Source organism: Nothoprocta perdicaria, unplaced genomic scaffold (assembly GCF_003342845.1).
Source record: "Nothoprocta perdicaria isolate Ctin4 unplaced genomic scaffold, notPer1 scaffold_225, whole genome shotgun sequence".
In the NCBI taxonomy this organism is placed as follows: Eukaryota; Metazoa; Chordata; class Aves; order Tinamiformes; family Tinamidae; genus Nothoprocta; species Nothoprocta perdicaria.
This window is the reverse complement of record NW_020455442.1, coordinates 68027-85175: the sequence shown is the minus strand read 5'-3', so window position 1 is coordinate 85175 and position 17149 is coordinate 68027. Positions and strand designations below refer to the sequence as shown.

General features: G+C 37.9%; 1 protein-coding gene across 3 annotated transcripts in view; it reads right to left on the bottom strand.

The window, feature by feature from the left end:
- The window catches only part of HACE1 (HECT domain and ankyrin repeat containing E3 ubiquitin protein ligase 1), a 45067-nt gene extending 33008 nt beyond the window's left edge, over positions 1-12059 (bottom strand). For 2 of the 3 annotated variants that reach the window (XM_026039251.1, XM_026039252.1), the window contains exons 1-8: positions 11879-12059; positions 9223-9277; positions 7970-8059; positions 6138-6242; positions 3627-3702; positions 3216-3347; positions 2714-2796; positions 945-1041 (exon numbers count right to left, since the gene is read on the bottom strand). In XM_026039251.1, coding sequence (XP_025895036.1) covers positions 945-1041; positions 2714-2796; positions 3216-3347; positions 3627-3702; positions 6138-6242; positions 7970-8059; positions 9223-9277; positions 11879-11954 — 714 coding nt within the window. In that variant the 5' untranslated portion in view covers positions 11955-12059. The remainder of the gene's footprint in view (positions 1-944; positions 1042-2713; positions 2797-3215; positions 3348-3626; positions 3703-6137; positions 6243-7969; positions 8060-9222; positions 9278-11878) is intronic. The other variant, XM_026039253.1, reaches the window with a different exon arrangement.
- Positions 12060-17149: the final 5090 nt, after the last annotated feature.

The following is a 17149-nucleotide window of genomic DNA, read 5'->3' as shown; positions in this document are numbered from 1 at the left end:
AAGAAATTATACTCTTAAATCATCTGATTATATATTTTTAGTCTCTCTCTCTCTCTCTCTCCCACCTGCTATTCTGGAAATGAAAAGAGCTGGTTTCTTTGCTGCTGGCACCAAGCTTACTGCATTCACAGACAAGCAGATCCACACTAACTAATGCCAGTGTGAATTCTGGAACCTGACACCTTTGCAAGGCTTGAAATTCGAAATTGTTATTCCTACTAAGGAGCATTATCCTTAATATTCTAGGGACAGATCAAAAGCAAAGGAAAAAAAACAGACTGAAGACTGAAGCTGAGGATTTAAGATTTCTCATAGATATAAAAAGGAACGCTGTCAATAAAAAGAAATGCTGTTCATAATCTAAATTAATTCTGAAAACCTAGCTGTTGAAGGTCTTGATTAATTATTCTCTACAGCAGTCACCATCAGATAAATATAGCTACTTCAACTACAGATGCTAAAAGAAAATAAGGAATTTTAAGGAATCACGCAGGTATAGCACTTAGAATACCTTGGAAAAATCAGCAGCATGATTTTATTTGTTTATAGTAGCATTGCTTCAAGAGAAAATTAAAACATTTGTTAAGGTAATAAAAACGACTCCTTTCTGAGTATCTTCATCTCTTGCTTTAACCGTTAAGCGTACACACACACACACACACACAGAGCTTTTCACCATCCGACAAAGAATTCCTAACTTCCCAATCTAACAGTTCTGCAAACTCTATTTCTTCAATTTCATGAAGCCTTTAAAGACTTTAATGGATATCATTAAAGATTTTCGCAAACAAACTGGGAATCACTGACCTAACAACTGAAAATTATTTTTGCAATTCTGTTTTGCAAAAGAACTATAATCTTTCACAAGCCTAGACAACATAGACAACATTAATCAGCTACAATTGGATAAAACAATAGAAGTTAAAAAAAAAATTTCTCAATACCTGAACACAGAGATCCAATGGAGTAACACCATTTTTGTCTGGTAAATACTTGGCTCCTCTCATCAAAAGGATTTGTGCAGTGTCTCTCTGACCATGACTATTTAAAAAGAAATAAATAAATAGAAAAAAAAAAAAAAGTTAATGAAGCACTTCATCCAAGAGTGGTAATTCTGCTTCTACATTATCCAACTAATAAAAACAAAATAAGGATACCAAAGACATATTAATGCAACAGCTACAAGCTTTCCAACTGTGTGCGAGGTCATAAACTAGTTTGTGGTTGCTTCTTACACAATCTTGTATTTGCCATACCGGAATGCCTGGGCCTCTAATGCTAACAGCTCCAGGAGATCAGAGCACAAGTGACAATTAACAGCTATAGGGCAAGAGGTGCCTTCATTGGGCTCTAAGCAGTTCCCGACTGTGTCCTCCTCTGCCATGTCCTTCCAGCTCAGGAAGCCAACAGATTAACCTAACATACTAGACTTGGCCTCAAGAAACACTCAGGCTCAGACAGCAGAAGCGTCAGCCTTTCTTCCCGGGCAGCATCAACCGGTACTTGTGATAGCAGCAGGCGTTGGCTTCCACTACACACGCTGTTCATCCCACCTTTCCAATTCCTCCAGTTTTTCATTTCTAAAAGAACCACCAGCGTGTTCTTTTCTGCAACACGTTCCTTTCTCACGAAAAGCCTGGGGCTGAAGCAAGTTCCCACCTTCTTCTAGAGCAGGTGCCCACAGCAGTCCCCACATTAAACACTCGTTAAAGGGCCTCCCTTCAGCTGCCAAGCAGCAGCACACGAGCTCCGGAGACCAGGGCTCCCACAACCTCACCCCTAGCAGCCCACCAGGGCAGCCCATTTCTTCCTTTATTTACACCTGTGTTTAATCACAGGTGAACTATTTAACCTGCAACCAAAGCATAGGGATTACAGAATTGTAAATGTCTAACAAATAGCTGTAAGGCTCCAATTAAAACAATGCATCATTAATCATACGCGATTAGTTTTGAAATAAAACTAAACAATGAAGAAAACAGAACTGACTTGTGACAAAATGATTTCAGGCCAATGTTACATCTTCAAGGCACACATATACATTTTATGACATATATAATGTCATATATATAATGACATAGCATACATTAAAGATTAGTCACATTCTGTCTTTTTTTAATAAATTGATGTAGTAATCATTAACCTAACTACTCCTATTTTTCAACATACATACATACATACATAGTCTTCCCATAAACACATTGATCACTGATTTAGAAGGTATTTTAAAAATGCCTGGTGGACTGACATTTTTGAATGGTAGGGGAAGGAAGAGCCAGGAAGATTATCACTGCTTAACAATCTGAGCAGTGTTTGCAAAGAATATTGACCCAAGACGAAAAGCTTGTCAAATCCTTATCTTAAGAATTCCCCGATTTTAAATAGCCATAGAAAAAGAGAAAAATGCTAAATAGCCTGGGTTGGTAGATCTCATTTTTTATAGAGAAAAGTCCAGTCGTCTGATTTATGTCTCATGCTAGAGCACACACAGCTATGTACTCAACATGTCTGTTAGGTACATCAGGCCGCAGTGCAAAGATAAGCACTTAGATAAAGCATCAAACTGCATCCAAACACGAGGCACAATTAAATACAAGTCAGCTTTTACGTTTCCTCATTTTAGTCCTTTCTAATAATTCTGTTATTGCACTTGTGCATTCCCCAAATACTCTGTATTTTTCTAGTCAGCACTGAGAAGTCAGGAATACGATACCTGCAAGCGAAATACAGCGGAGTTGCTCCTGACACATTGGGCCTGTTAATATCTGCACCGCTGTCTAGCAAACACTGCACTGTCTATTTGGGATAGAAGAAGACACCAGCATTAGAAAGATATCAACAGAAACACCTCTTAGCTTGCAATTATTTAGTGTCATTCACCTCTAACTGTACTCAAGGATTTAATTTCCAGTAATGAATCACAAAATCAAAATTCCTAAGCATTAGATGGAGGATCATGGCTGTTACTGCTCAAAGCCTTCTCATAATTTCCCATTTTAATAACAATGCCTTTAATAGAATTCAGCTAATATCAAAAATGCTGGAACTAGTTGTTCTCATAGAACTGTATGCAGTCCATACCAATTACTATCAAAAATAGAATTCTTCACATTTCCAAAGATCATAGTAGAAATAAAACAAAGGAAGAACAAAAACTAAAGCAATATCCAAATTCTAGCAACTTTAACATGTGTTTATAATGTTTAGAAACTTACTGTCTTGTGGCCATTTTGACAAGCTACGTGGAGCGCCGTCTGTCCCATTGCATCTTCCACATCTACATTGCTGACATGTTGCACAAGATCGTGAAGCAATTCTGTGCGGCCATTCACAGCCAACCAATGAATCTAAATACAAATATATATACGTGTTTCCTTTACTACTGATATCAGTACTTCATAAATATGACCTTAAAACTGACTATGCTATTGTCACAACTTTTTCACAAAGACAAGCCTTGACTAAGATCATCATATCATGGCTAGATATTTGGAACATGTTTCGATTCTAAAAGGTACTAGGCACACTTACATGCACGATAGAAGAGGCTTAAGGGGAGGCTAAAGAAATCAGTCCTCACACTTTGTATTTATTTCAAGCGCCCCACTAAAATTAGAAGTACTTACTGCAGTCAAGCCTTCATTATTACAAATGTTGACATCTGCACTATATTCCAACAGCTTGCTCATACATTTCTTCTGGCTGAAAAAAACAAAAATCAAATAAAACAAACAATAAATTAAAAAAAAAAAAAAAATCCCAGTCATGCAAAAGGATTTACAGGGAGCAAGTATCTTCTCAGTCTTCCTTCCCCTAACCCATCCCATGTATAAACCACAGCTGGAAGGTTTTTTTTAAGGAGTACAATACTGAGCATTTTAAAAAAAGCAATAATCATTAATAACAGAGAAGATTCATACAATGCAAGTGTGGTACATGACATCAAGTGTGTGTGGGGGGATGATAATCATGCAGCTGAATGGTTTTGGGTAGAGCACAGAAGTACTTAACTATTTAAACAGCTTCAGCTGAGCATGAACTACACCCTGAAGACAAGAAGCTGGAGTTCAAGCAATGGAAATCCATGAAGTTCATGACCACCACTAGCACACTTCAGTGAACATACATCTTTAGGACACCACCACATCATTATTTAGAGACTCACAATTAACACTTAATAGATTCTCAACAACTATAACTGCCTTCACAGCAGTGGAGGTGTTCTTCCTATTTCATATATTGTTGGTCAGTTAATGTTCTCTAGTTCTGTAAACACTTTACTATTAAAGAGTTTGATTCTTACTTTTTCCTTTTTTAAAAAAAAAAATTCTTCCTTTTTAAAAAAATCTTTCTTTTATCTTTTATCTCTCAGACCTTTCTCTTATTTCCCTTCCACACAAGTATCCCCTGTAAATTTCTACATTTGATCATGTACCACTGGCTCCTTCTCCCTTTCCACATAGGACCTAACAGCCACTCAATAGCTCCCACTCTTCAAATACTTGAAGTATTTACCCTACTATAATTCGGTGTTACTGTACACATGCTCCAAAATGAAAAAACAACATCTCTGTCTCCATGTACTGTAGTTCGAGAAACAATATCTTAAGAACCTTTCTTTATAAAGACATGGTAGTTTGGCCAACTTTTACTGAAAACAAATTTCACGTGTCACTTAAGCAGGTTTTCAAAAAAGCCATCACTAGCTTCAGAGTTTGAACCTGGTTTATTTTTAACACTGTGAAACTTTGCTTTCAAAATAAATATTTTATGCAGTTGAAAATACAAAGTTAATTCAAGCTAAAGCGTCAATTTAAAGAAGCTAGAGCTTCTTTAACAGGAAAAAAGGAAAAAAAAAATCTCTTGCAAATCAAAATAAGAACCTGGTATTTGTCTCAGAGAGCATCTAGCAAGCATTATGAATGCATTATGCTTAATGAATTCTTCCACCTCTCTCCTTTTTTATTCAATTCACAGTCACCTCAGAAATAGCGACGCAAAGGCTTCCCAGAAGTAGCATTATAGCAAGTGAGCAGCAGCAATCTAAATGTGAGAAATCTGTAGACATAACAGTCGAAATCATGACAAAATAGATGGTGGTAGAAAAGAGATAGCGGATGGTACAAATGGAGTTCAGCAGTACAAACTAGCTTCATGCGCATTTTAGTCATTTATTAATATTAAAATATTTTTTAAAAAATCTACTCCCAGAATCAGCCCCTGTATTGCAGATAATCTTGAAGACCACCTTTCTACTGAAAAATATTACAACTATATACTTCAAGACAGACATCTGTGTGTATTATATATTTCTCTCTCTCTGCATATATATATGTATCTATATAGGGCATACATTGATGGTTTTTCTGCATTTTCCTGTCCAGTTCTTTTGTATGTGACTTATGTTGTATAATTCCATTCCTTTGCAGATGACCACTTTTATTCATTGTCATACACATTAACATGTCTCACACATTGCCCTGAATTGTATAGTATGCTCTCCTATAAACTTGGTATCTCCCAGGAGCCTTTAAAACTTGGAACAGAGAGACAAGCACAAAAGAGAAACTTAAGCGTTTTTTACTGTAAAATTCTTCATTTAAACATGCATTTTTAGACAATCAGTAATGTAACTGAAGTTCATTACTAAGTATAAGGAGTTACCTCACCATCTTTGCTGCCCCCCTCACCTTAATACTGCACATGCAAGTTTTGTATTCCTCTCCCTGCAGAAAAAGTTCTCTTGGAAACATTTACTTGGTAATAATATGATCAGCAAAAATCCTTCCAGTTTTCTCTTCTAAGTATTTTCTTACTTAATTAACTGGAAGGTAAATTCATACTTTGATTGAAATAGAATCATCATGTTAGTCAAAGTCAAATAACCTCAACATGCAGCTGCTGACTAACAGAAAACATTGAAATAATTCTAGAATTATTGGCACTTCAGATAAATTTGCTTACATATAAAATTATGTTTTGATTATTTAAAGGAATTTCAAATTCCAGTTCATTGTAAATGTGTCATTTCTTGAACGAGAAAAAAAAAGTGTTTAATCTATGCAAAAATACTACAGAACATATTAATTGAAGTGCATGCTGTACATTTTAGGAAAGAACAAAAATATTTTTCTTACCCATTTCTTGCTGCTAAATGAAGAGGTGTGCATCCTGAAATGTCCTGATAATTTGGATTTGCTCCTTTTTTTAGCAATAGGACAAGGCATTCAACTGATCCACAACTGAGAATGGATAAAGAAGGGAAAAATTGTAACAAAGATATTTTAAAACCAAGTCTATTATTGACATGCATATAACAATATCAAGTACAGATTACATCCAGCACAAAAGGATGTTAACCTAACCTGGTTTTGAGTGACCTCAAAACCCAACAAGGAATCTTCAAAACTGTTAAACGTTTAAACTGAAAACTGCTTAAAATGTGTTTTTTTCTGAACATTTTGTTTACAGTCTCTCATCTCCTTCATTCTTATTCTATTCACAGGACTGAAATGTTCACTAAACAACAATTCCAGCATGATTTTTTGTTACATTTCAGTTTTTAGAAACTGCATTTAAAAGATTAAATAACAGAAAAAAGATCTAAAGCTCATAAAATGATTTCTGTTTGCTTTGAATCCCTATCTATCTTCTTCCAAGTAACCACTGTCAGCTATGATGCAGAAACTTTGCATTAGATGTTAATCTTGCTCCTGAACTCCCCAGGAGAAGGAGCCGATTACTATAAACATTATGGCTTCTCTGGTATTCCTCCTGACTGGCTTAGCCACTATTACCAGTCTCATCAGTTCCACAACTAATTCCATAGCAGACAGAAAAAATAGAGTCTAGTTGTAAAATAAATAACTTGCAAAAACAACATCTTAATGAGATACCTAACAGACAGTCAAGATATGAGAGAATCCACAAGTTAGAAATAATAAAATACAGTTCCATTTACTAAAGAAACAGAAGACATTTGCAAAGTCTCCCACAATCAACCAGACGGCAACATTTCAAGGAAGTTTTCCAGATATAAGTTAAAATCAGCTTTTATTTCTTCTGCTAAGTAAATTTTATATAAGGATTATAACTCTGAGATATAATGTTCAGAAAAAAAGAAATTTCTGAAAGGGCCTGTTTAAAAAAGCTCTGTCTTTAGTGTGCCCCAAACCTTGCTACTGCAGAAAGCATATACACATTTAAAACATTTCTTCAGTTTTCTTTTGCAGGAGTTTAAATACAAGAATATCATGACATTTAGAATAGAACTCAAATATAAAGCATTTATTTATCAGTTTTAAGTCAGTATTCAGCAAAGTGCTTTCAAAAACTATTTCGTTACTCAGACGTTAATCACGGTATTTCTAGGAAATATGGATTTATCCCAGGGAAGAGCTGTAAATATGCATATTTCATAACTAAAGTCAGATGAATAAGTCAATCTAGGTGACCACTTTGAAATTTCCAGCCAAATACTTTATCCAGGGTACAGAAAGTTACGGAACAATCAAGTTTCCTTCAATTCAGGACACAAAGTGATCTGGGACAGCTGCTTCCAATGAGTATCCTCATGCTCCCCCACTCATGTCAAAATACTACAAAAAAGCATGCAGCTCCTGGTTGGGCAGACAAGACTTTCCTAAATCTAGAAAAGCATGGGCAAGTTTGCTATCAAGTGCAGTGGCTACACTTCTTAATTTACTTTTTTACTTTCTCTGAAAGTTTAATCAAAAAAAAAAAAAAAAAAAAAAGACTTCCCATAAGTCATTTCATACCATATATACAAACTGTCCTTTCAATAGAAAGGAACTAAAAAAATAAAAAATACAAAAAGGAATGTAAAGAAAAAAGAAAAAAAAAAACACAGTTAACTGATACTACAGAGTTTTCCAGCTTACATTAGTGCCCGAGATTTGTGGTAATACTTTCACTGTTAACTTCTGGATTGGACTCAAACAAGTCTTACTTTGCTGCAATATGAAGCAAACTTCTCTTCACTCGTCCAAATGCGTAATTCACATCAAATTTTGAATTTGATAGAAGCTCTGAGACAGACCTTAAAACAGAAATAATTTTAATTAAAAAAAAAGCAGTTCATAATATTACTTATTTTCTTTCAACTTATTTTTCCTCCAGCTAACTTCTGAACAAGAGATACAAAAGCTTTTGAGCATCTGCATATTAACAATACTTTTACGCTTCACTACTTCCCTGTTTTCATAAAGACAAGCTTTGAAACACTGGGAAGGTGTTTCAATTGTAAGCTAGCTAGAGTTGGACCAGGTGATCAAGACATTTCTTTTCAGATACAGAAAAGCACATCATTAACTTGGATCTGAAAAACTGTAAATTCCTGTTTTCTTATCTCACAAAGGCATCCTATCCAGATATCCACAAGCTTTCATAAGTCATAGGCAAAGTTTAGAGGGAAGACCGATACATGAGATCATGATAATAAAGGGAAACACATGATATGGTAACAGGGTATGAAATTTTAATAGAATCTTTCAAGCTTTAACGGACCATGGCATAAGTTTAAACATCTCTATAAATAGACCAGACTAGAGGTGAAGTGATGCTTTAGCCTGCAGCAATGAGCTAATCACACAATTTAAAAACTTTGTATACAACATCAGCAGGATATTATGTAGCAGAACAAATATTTTACCCCAATCATATATGTGATTTACAAACTCATTAGTAGGTGCTACCTGCTTGCTTCCAGAGTGCAGTAGAAGGCAGCACTGCTTAACTGGCACAACAGCCCCCAGGCCCCAAGCAATCAATACTCGGGGAACAGAAACTTCCAGGGAGTTCTAGAAGCACCAATCTTATTATCTAATTGTTACCCACATTTTTCTTAGCCAGCAACTAAGAGCTTTTATATCATCAGTAAACACATACTTGAAGCATTGCTTCGTTACAAAGTTGTAACTTCATCTCATCCTCAACCAAATTTTTCCACATTTATCACCTGTCTAAAGCACAATACATTTCTAATTCTGAACTCCAAAAGGCCACTCAGTTAGCAGTAAACAGGAATGCACAAACAGACCAGCTTCAGGTAGAAGATATCTCTGTGACCCTGCACAATTCCGACACAGAACTCCTGAAAGAGCTCTAGCAGCTGCAGCTACAACAAACATGCTCTTTCTTAGGGCCTTAAGAAAAATAAAAATTAATTAATTTAAAACTAATTTTAAAAAAAACAGCTCTCACCTGTGCTGGTCAGCCATAACCATTGGCATCAACGTATAGACAGCAGTTTCATTATCTGTGTAAAAGGAAATTACTGCATTATTCTAAAGCAGTATCTTATGTATAATAAGTTTGTTCAGCAATACTTATTCACCTTTTAAAGTGCCTATGGTTCACCATATTATTATTATTATTGCTGCTGTTGTTGTTGTTATTTTTAGGTACCTACAACTACATTATAAAGAAAAAGCCACCTCTTTTCACATCCCTAGTCCAAAGGCAAGGAGAAAGGCCAGAACGGATCAAGATACATATCAGTGGTGGAAACAAACTGGCATTCAATTAATACACACTTTCTGTCAGTACTTCCAAAGCAGATACACTTGTTCCTACAGGAATTGGTAGGCAGTGCTTGGCAGCAAAAAGCAAAGTACACTGTTGGGAGCAATGACTCTTTCACTTGTAGAAAACACTCCATCATTATTTTTACTGCATGCAGGATTGGCTCATAATATATCCAAAGAAAATAATAACAATTAAATATTGCTTGGGCTGTGTTTCACAGATTTGTTGGCAGGAAGAGAAAGGTCCCTAATTAAAACACTGAACCTGAGAGCATCAATTAAATATAAGCATGATATTCTTGTGTATCCTCACAACCATGTCCTACTAAACAATAGAGACAAGGAAAAAGAATGCATTTAACACAAATGCTTAAGATGATCTTAATTAAACTTAACTATTGTGCAAGCATAGCGATTTAAAAAGAGATAATAAATTTGAATATAGCCAGAACATAAAAGGTGCTTATGGGATAGTTACAACACTAAGCTCTTCACTATTTTTTTAAAGGAGGCTACACTGCAGGGCATACGCAGAGGTTTTCAGTTTTTGTCTGTAAAGAATTAAAGAACTAAGAAGCCTCCTCGACTGTTTTTGGTAAATACTATTTTCCTTCAAAAACAAACTCCTACTGACTCAAAGTAAAGCTACATGACACAAGGGAAATAAGAAACATTACACACGTAATGGTCTCTCAGAACTTACGTCTAACCTAACTTGTTTGCATTTCAAGTCATGAATACCCAAACAAAACAAGCAAGAAAAAAAAAATGCAAATGCAAAGCTTGACTTTCCTAGCACTGGGCCCTAAAAATAGAATCCAGGAACTTGTGCCAAGTTCTTAATCATCCAAAAATGCCTGCTGGAGGTTTCTTCAGAAGAGTGATGAGAAAATAAATACTATTTCCTGTTGGTAAGATCAGCTCTACGTATTCACTGGCTGGGAGTCAAGAGTTCACATGCACTTAAAAATTGCCTAAACTCAATCATCTCGAATCCTCCCCTGACAAAATGCACATAATATTTTGTTTTATAGCATAAAGTGTCTCAATTTTGGCAGGGATCACAACATTAAGGAAGGTGTGCCAAAAGTACCCACGGAATACCCTGCTGGTACACAGAATATCCTAATGGTACCTGAAACAGGCACAAGTTGTTAAGTGTCTGGATTTAGTCCCTTCTTCAATGTGTGGAACTGCCAACACACATCTCCATTAACTAAGAGCACTATAGCTCACAGACTAAGTGCAAAGAGTATAAATAAATACTCCATCTTTCCAGTTAAAACTATTCAAACATACAGGGGAAAAAAAAAAAAAAAAAACATAATTCATGAGGTTACAAACAGCAAAATCCATATGAATCTTTTCTATAATTTTGTGGAATTTAAGAGCAACTGCACTGGCAGGCACTGAAACTATTCACTAGAGACAGACAACAAGAAAAGGGTGGTGAAGGCTGGCACTTCCTCAGCAACAGCTAACAGTAGGGGAAAGGTCCAAAACAGAGAAAGTTCAAAGAAAACACAATATTCAATATTCTCCTTTTCCCTACAACACTGGAAAGAGAAGTTGGGAGATGTGCAGCCAAAGACTTGTCCGTAACAATAAATTCCCGATGAAAATACACGGACAGCACGGCACTTGGAGAGCAGAAACTTCTCCATTTCCAGACGTAAAACAGAAACTTCCACGTTTCCAAAAAACTTTTCCGGGTGCAGCCTTTCCAGATAAATAACTGCACTGTTTTCCATAAAGGCCTGATGCTGTATTTTTAAGTTCACCATGACCCTGCTATTGATGCTAGCACCCATCACAAGTTTGGAGCCAAAAGATTTTGGCCCTTACTGGCAACAGTGACTCAAAATATTTTTGCCAAAACAAAATGCAGCGTTAGATGAAGAAAAACAAGCTTGTCAGTGGTGGCATGTGGCCTCTCAAAGCACTAAAGTGAGGTTTTAAAGCTAGCTAAGAAAACAGTGGGCCAACACCACAGATCACTAATACCCCTGCCAGGGGCAGATGCAAGACAGGATCGCTTTAGACACGGAAACGGGGCGCAAAACTCTGCACCGGGGTGCCCTTCTGCAGCGAGACACCGGGCAAAGGAGAAGGAAGAAGGAGAAACCTCTGCTGCTGCTTTTGGCTTAAATAAATAGATTAAAGGCCCCGCGGAGGGGGGAGCCGGTTTCCAGCCCCCGTCATCCCCCCCCCGGGCCGCTCCTGGGGGCAGAGGCTGCGGCGGCGCCGCCGGGAGCAGCCCCCGCGCAGGCCCCGGCCCCGGGCCCGGGCAGGCCGCGCCGCCCCGCTGCGAGGCCCGGCCGCCCTCCTCCTACCGTCGGGCAGCTCCACGGTGCGGGCGCGGCGCAGGGACCGCGTGAGCCGGTTGAGCTGCTCCATGGCCCTCTCCATCCTCGGGCCGCCGCGCTCGGAGCCGCGCGCGCGCTCCCGCCGCGGCCGCCTCTCCCCTCAGCCCATCGCAGCGGCGGCGGCAGCGCGGAGCCTCCGCCGGCCCAGGCGCCTCTGCGCATGCTCAGGCGCCTGACAGCGCCGCAGCGCGCATGCGCGGGGCGGGAGGGCGGTGCATGTAACGGCACGCGGGGAAGCGCGAGGCAGAAGCGCCTCGAGGGCGTCGGTGGCGGCTGAGCGCTGAGCACTGTGTTGGGTTGTGGCCATGGAGGGTCTCGCAGCGGGGCCCGGAGGCGGGGAGGTACCGTCCAAAGGCAGCTCCCGGACCGGACCGGGATGGGGCCGCCCAACGGCCGGCGCTGCCCCTCCGCCGGGGCTGTCAGACCTGCCCCCAGGCAGGGCGCCGGGTAGCCGAGACTCACCGGCTTTAACCGGGGATTTACTACTCTCACGTTATCCCCGAGAAAAAAAAAAAAAAAAAGATGAAAAATAAAAATAATCTAAACCTGTGAGGTACTAATACTTCAATTTACATTTCTTACACTTTTTGTAAAGGATTCTTGCCCTTTGAAGCCTGCCCTGTAGAGTCATTTGTTTGTGTCAAACACAGAAAATGGAAGAGTCAGGAGCTTTAAGAAAAATAAAAAGAAGCATTAATAATAGCAACTATACAGGGAGAAGAGCACACAAGAAGCAAACCACATCCTCAAATTCTTTTTCAAGCCTTTTGTTTTGTTTTGTTTTGTTTTCTTTCAGTCATCACTATCAATTGCAACAAAGCAGATAAGGCTCTTGATTCCAAATTCAAATTGTTAAGCTCTGTGAACAGATTGAAGAATGATCAGGTACCTTCCAAACACCTAGGCGCCATCAACTCCTTCCTGAAAGTGTCAAGACCTACTTGAAACTCACATGAAAGTCAACAAGGAAACAGCTGCCAGCTTGACTTTGTCAGTACTAAACTGTGTCAATTCAAAATAGTTATTTATTTGCTGTCAGAATGATACATATTGCCGAATGAGAAAAGTATTAAATGTCTGATATTTTGCCCTTAATAACGCTTTGAGGTTTCTTTAATCTTGTCGAGCTAAGGAGCTGGGAAGGGTACGTGAAAATAATGTAAAGTGGGAATATAAAAATGGTGGAATGACTGCACTCCGGAAAATTGTTGTGTTTTACTTCACAATGAAAAAAAAAATTGTGTGGGAATCTTATTCCCTGAAATGCTTTCATTAATGACTGAGCTAATGGAACAACAAGTATTTTTTATATGTTCCAATGACTTTGACCTGGAAGGATTAAAATTCAAGTGATAAATCAGAGATTCGTGAGAATTGAAAGAGGTTCAGAAAGGACCATAAAGGCAACCAAAGATACAGAGTGGCTTCCAAATAAGTGGGAACTCAGGTAGAATGTGGAAAATGTGGAAGAGCAGCAACTAAGAGATTATGAAGGAGGCAGCTAAAAGGACACGTGGTATGAAGAGAGCAAAGGGGGATCTGTCTCCCAGCAGTAGGACGTGGAGGTACTGAGCAAAGCTGGTAGCAATCAGTGTCAGAAGCAAACAATATGAGATAATAAGGAGTGCTACTGCAGTGCTTCCCAAATGACGTGGCGACTGCCAAAAACTGACATTGTGACACAGGAGAAGTTCATGGAAGGAAAATGCACGGAAGACAGCTGTGTACATAAAAAGTTCACAAACATTTATAAATGTTTTAAAATTTTATAAACATAAAAGTTATCTGCCTCACATAGAATCTTTATCTGCCTCAGGGAGCTCCCTTGCAATATTTGTTTAGAGTTTCAGATTTAGGTTTGATATTAGGAAAGTATTTCCCAACAGTAGTGATAATAGGTTTGTTTGAAGAGTCATACAATTTACAACTTTAGAGCTTTAAGAATGGATGAGAAGAACAAAAATCACAGAAATTATATAAATCCATTGATGTTGCTTTTAGACGAAGATATGAACCTTGGAGTCCCTTCCAACCATAATTTCTAAAATTCTGAGGAAATATTTATTACTTATATCGCAATAACACTGATGTATTTCAAACAAGAATCACAAAAATAAGCAATTTATCTAAAATTTTCTAAAAGAGCAATTTTTTTAAAATGCAAACACAGAAATCCTTGTGGGAAAACAAAATTATGTAACGAGTTTTAGTGTTGTAGTGAAAGATGATGGAATGCTGTGAAAATGCCATCAAACTTTTCCATTTCTCAGAAATAAACATCCCAAATACTCACAGCATAGTAAAAATAAAGGACACTTACTTATGAATTAGTGCCATGAAAATTTCCTATATCAAAAACACTAATAAGCTTAACAAATAAAGTCTTACTGTGAATGTTAGGATGAGATATCAGCTAAAAAGGCATGTACTTACTGCACTCACTAAAATTAGTTATTTGAATGCAAATTTAATAAGTTATTGGTCAGATGTCTGTTTCTGGTGATTTACGTCCACAGACTATTGTAATACACTGGAAAAAATCATATATTAAAAAGCCTATTTCTGTTTGCCAAATTTTATATACCTAACTAGGTTCAATTTACTCTTTTTCGGGTAAATCAAAAACAAATGCAAAGACAGATTAGTGTCATGTGTCAATAAAATCCTGTCCTAAACTAATACCTGCTAGACATGTGGTGGCTAGACTCCCGTCTACTCTAAGAAATTATCAGATAGCTTTCAGTCCTCGTATCAAATTTATTTTTCACGACGTTTTGTGAAAGGTAATTGAGATATTGATTGCACAGACAAGACTATGAATTTAGCACACCGGTGATGATGAATGAGAAGACTTTGTACTTCCCAGGGATCAGTCTTGGTTTACAGATAGCAGATAAAAACAAAGTAGTTGTTTAAATTCTGTAGGCAGCCTTTAACAAAGAGGGGAAAAAAAAGAAATTAAATGCAAGTTTAGTCTTAGGAAAAGGGGTTGCTAACCTGCCACATATCTTAGAAAAGTCCACATACAATAACACTACCGTCAAAAAGCTCCCAGCCACCCAAACGACAGCCTGAACTCCGGAGGTGAGCGAGAGCAGCTGGGGGCTCCATCTAGAAGTCAGCAGATTAAACTACCCGGGGGGCTGCAAAGGGGAGAGCACGGGGAGTGCCGGAATTCATTGTCTGCACTGGCCTCGTGTCTGAATCAGCTTCCAAGAGCCTTGCAAACACATCTCTTTTCTCGAACCTTTGTTATACTGGCAAACGGATTTTTTGTTTGGTTGTTTGTTTTTGGTTGTTTTGGGGTTTTTTTGTTTGTTTGTTTGTTTTTTTTTACTGTAAATGACAATGTTTAAAGCTCTCGGTTTTTAACTCTAAAACATGTAAAAATGCGATTACCATGTAATATGAGTACTGATATATTTTATTTGTTCATAGTTTGAGACGATTTTTCTAGCTACTAGTTCTACAACCATTTACATCTACTTTGATTTTGGCTTTGGGAGTGAAAAAGTCCCTTTTTAAATTAATTACGGGGTAGCTCTGCTTCAGCAGCAGTTGCTTATTCGCCGTGTTTCAGCTTATCTGGGGACAAATTCTCCTGTGATTTCAGCAGGGTTATTTACACCAAGTGCCAGCCCCATCCTCAGTTCACACTGGCAGTTTTCACAGACCTCTGTCCGGGAGATGGACACTGATTTAGTAGTTAGGCTACTAACCGACTTGACACCTGACTTGACTAGACTAACTTGAAGACACTGGGGGTTATTTCCCTTCCCTGCAAGACTTACATAATAAAAGTGAGTTGATGGGGAAAAAAGCTCTCAGGTGGAAATGACTCAGGATCTAAGACTTTTAGAACTCTGGAAAGAAACATATGTGTATAGATTTGTATTAAAACTATGTAAGAATTATATACAATATTAACAGTCACTACACAAGGAAAATACAAGTATCAATAGTGTATCAAACTCTAAAATGTGATGAGCTAATCAACAAAGCACCATCTACTCTAAGCACATTAATCATTATTTCACAATTTCAGAGCAAAATATGAAGATTAAACTTTACATTTTATTCTCCAGGTACTTCAGTCACAGGCTTCTGCAGTGCAGTAATCCAGGGCTGTATGAGCATCCACTTTAATTCTCAACTGTGGTGAGCATATCCTGAATATCTGAAGCAGAAAAAGGATTCAAAGGTGATTTCTACAATACTATTTTTAATGTCTATGCAAATTCAGTTCGTGAACACAGATCAGACTGATAAAGAGTTTCATTAATTCACGGAAAGCTACAAGTTTTGCCTGGGTTTATTACTGGGTGATGTGGTTATCCCATCCTGGAGGCAGTCAGCAGGGTTCTGCCTTGCTGGTGCGGAGAGCGGGACAGTCCCGCTTCGTGGAGACGTCTCCACGCGGGACACGGGCACTGGCTGCAGCGCTCTGGTGCTGCAACATGTAGTCCGCTCGCACGGACTCCAGGTCATAGCACAGCAATTGCCCCAGTTTTCATAGTCATTCTAAAGTGCCTGGGTAATATATAGGTAGCTTTTCAAGTTGACATCCCATATCTTAATGCTTGGACCATGTCTCCTAGAAATATTTCACATGTACAGAGACCCGAAAAATTTTCATTAGCTTATTTTTTTTCACCAACCCTACTTATGTTTCCTAGTATATTGACTAAATAAAAATAAAGCCCTTCAGCTCTTTCACTCAGCTTTTCCTCTGTACATTCTTCACACAGATCTTCAAAATTACAAGTTCTTTAAGCTTCTTAACCTACAGCACTGGAGAAATAAAAAAGTAAGCTGATAATTGATATTGCTGTTTTTAAATCCCTAAGATAAACTTTTGGCACAAAGACTTCAGTGAACTTTGGATCTCACTTTCGGTGTGTTTTGTCTATCATTAGATTATTAAGTTTTAACAGTCTTCTTTGAACAATGTTAAATCCAAATGCCCGGTCATAAATTGGACCTTTTGGGTATAAATGTAATATAAATACAGGGCAAGCACATTTCAGCTATATTCCATTGTCTCTTTTTAGCACAAAAATAAAGAAAATTTCTACAGTTCAGCTTGGCTTCAGCAGTCTCTGCTTAAATTACTGACAATTGCAAATAGGAGTATTTCAAAGGAAAAAGAAGCACCAAATCATTTCTAAAATTAATTTCTAAATATTTAGAAAGCAGCAAAGTCATTTCTAAATATTTTAAAACAGGTAAGAGAGAAGT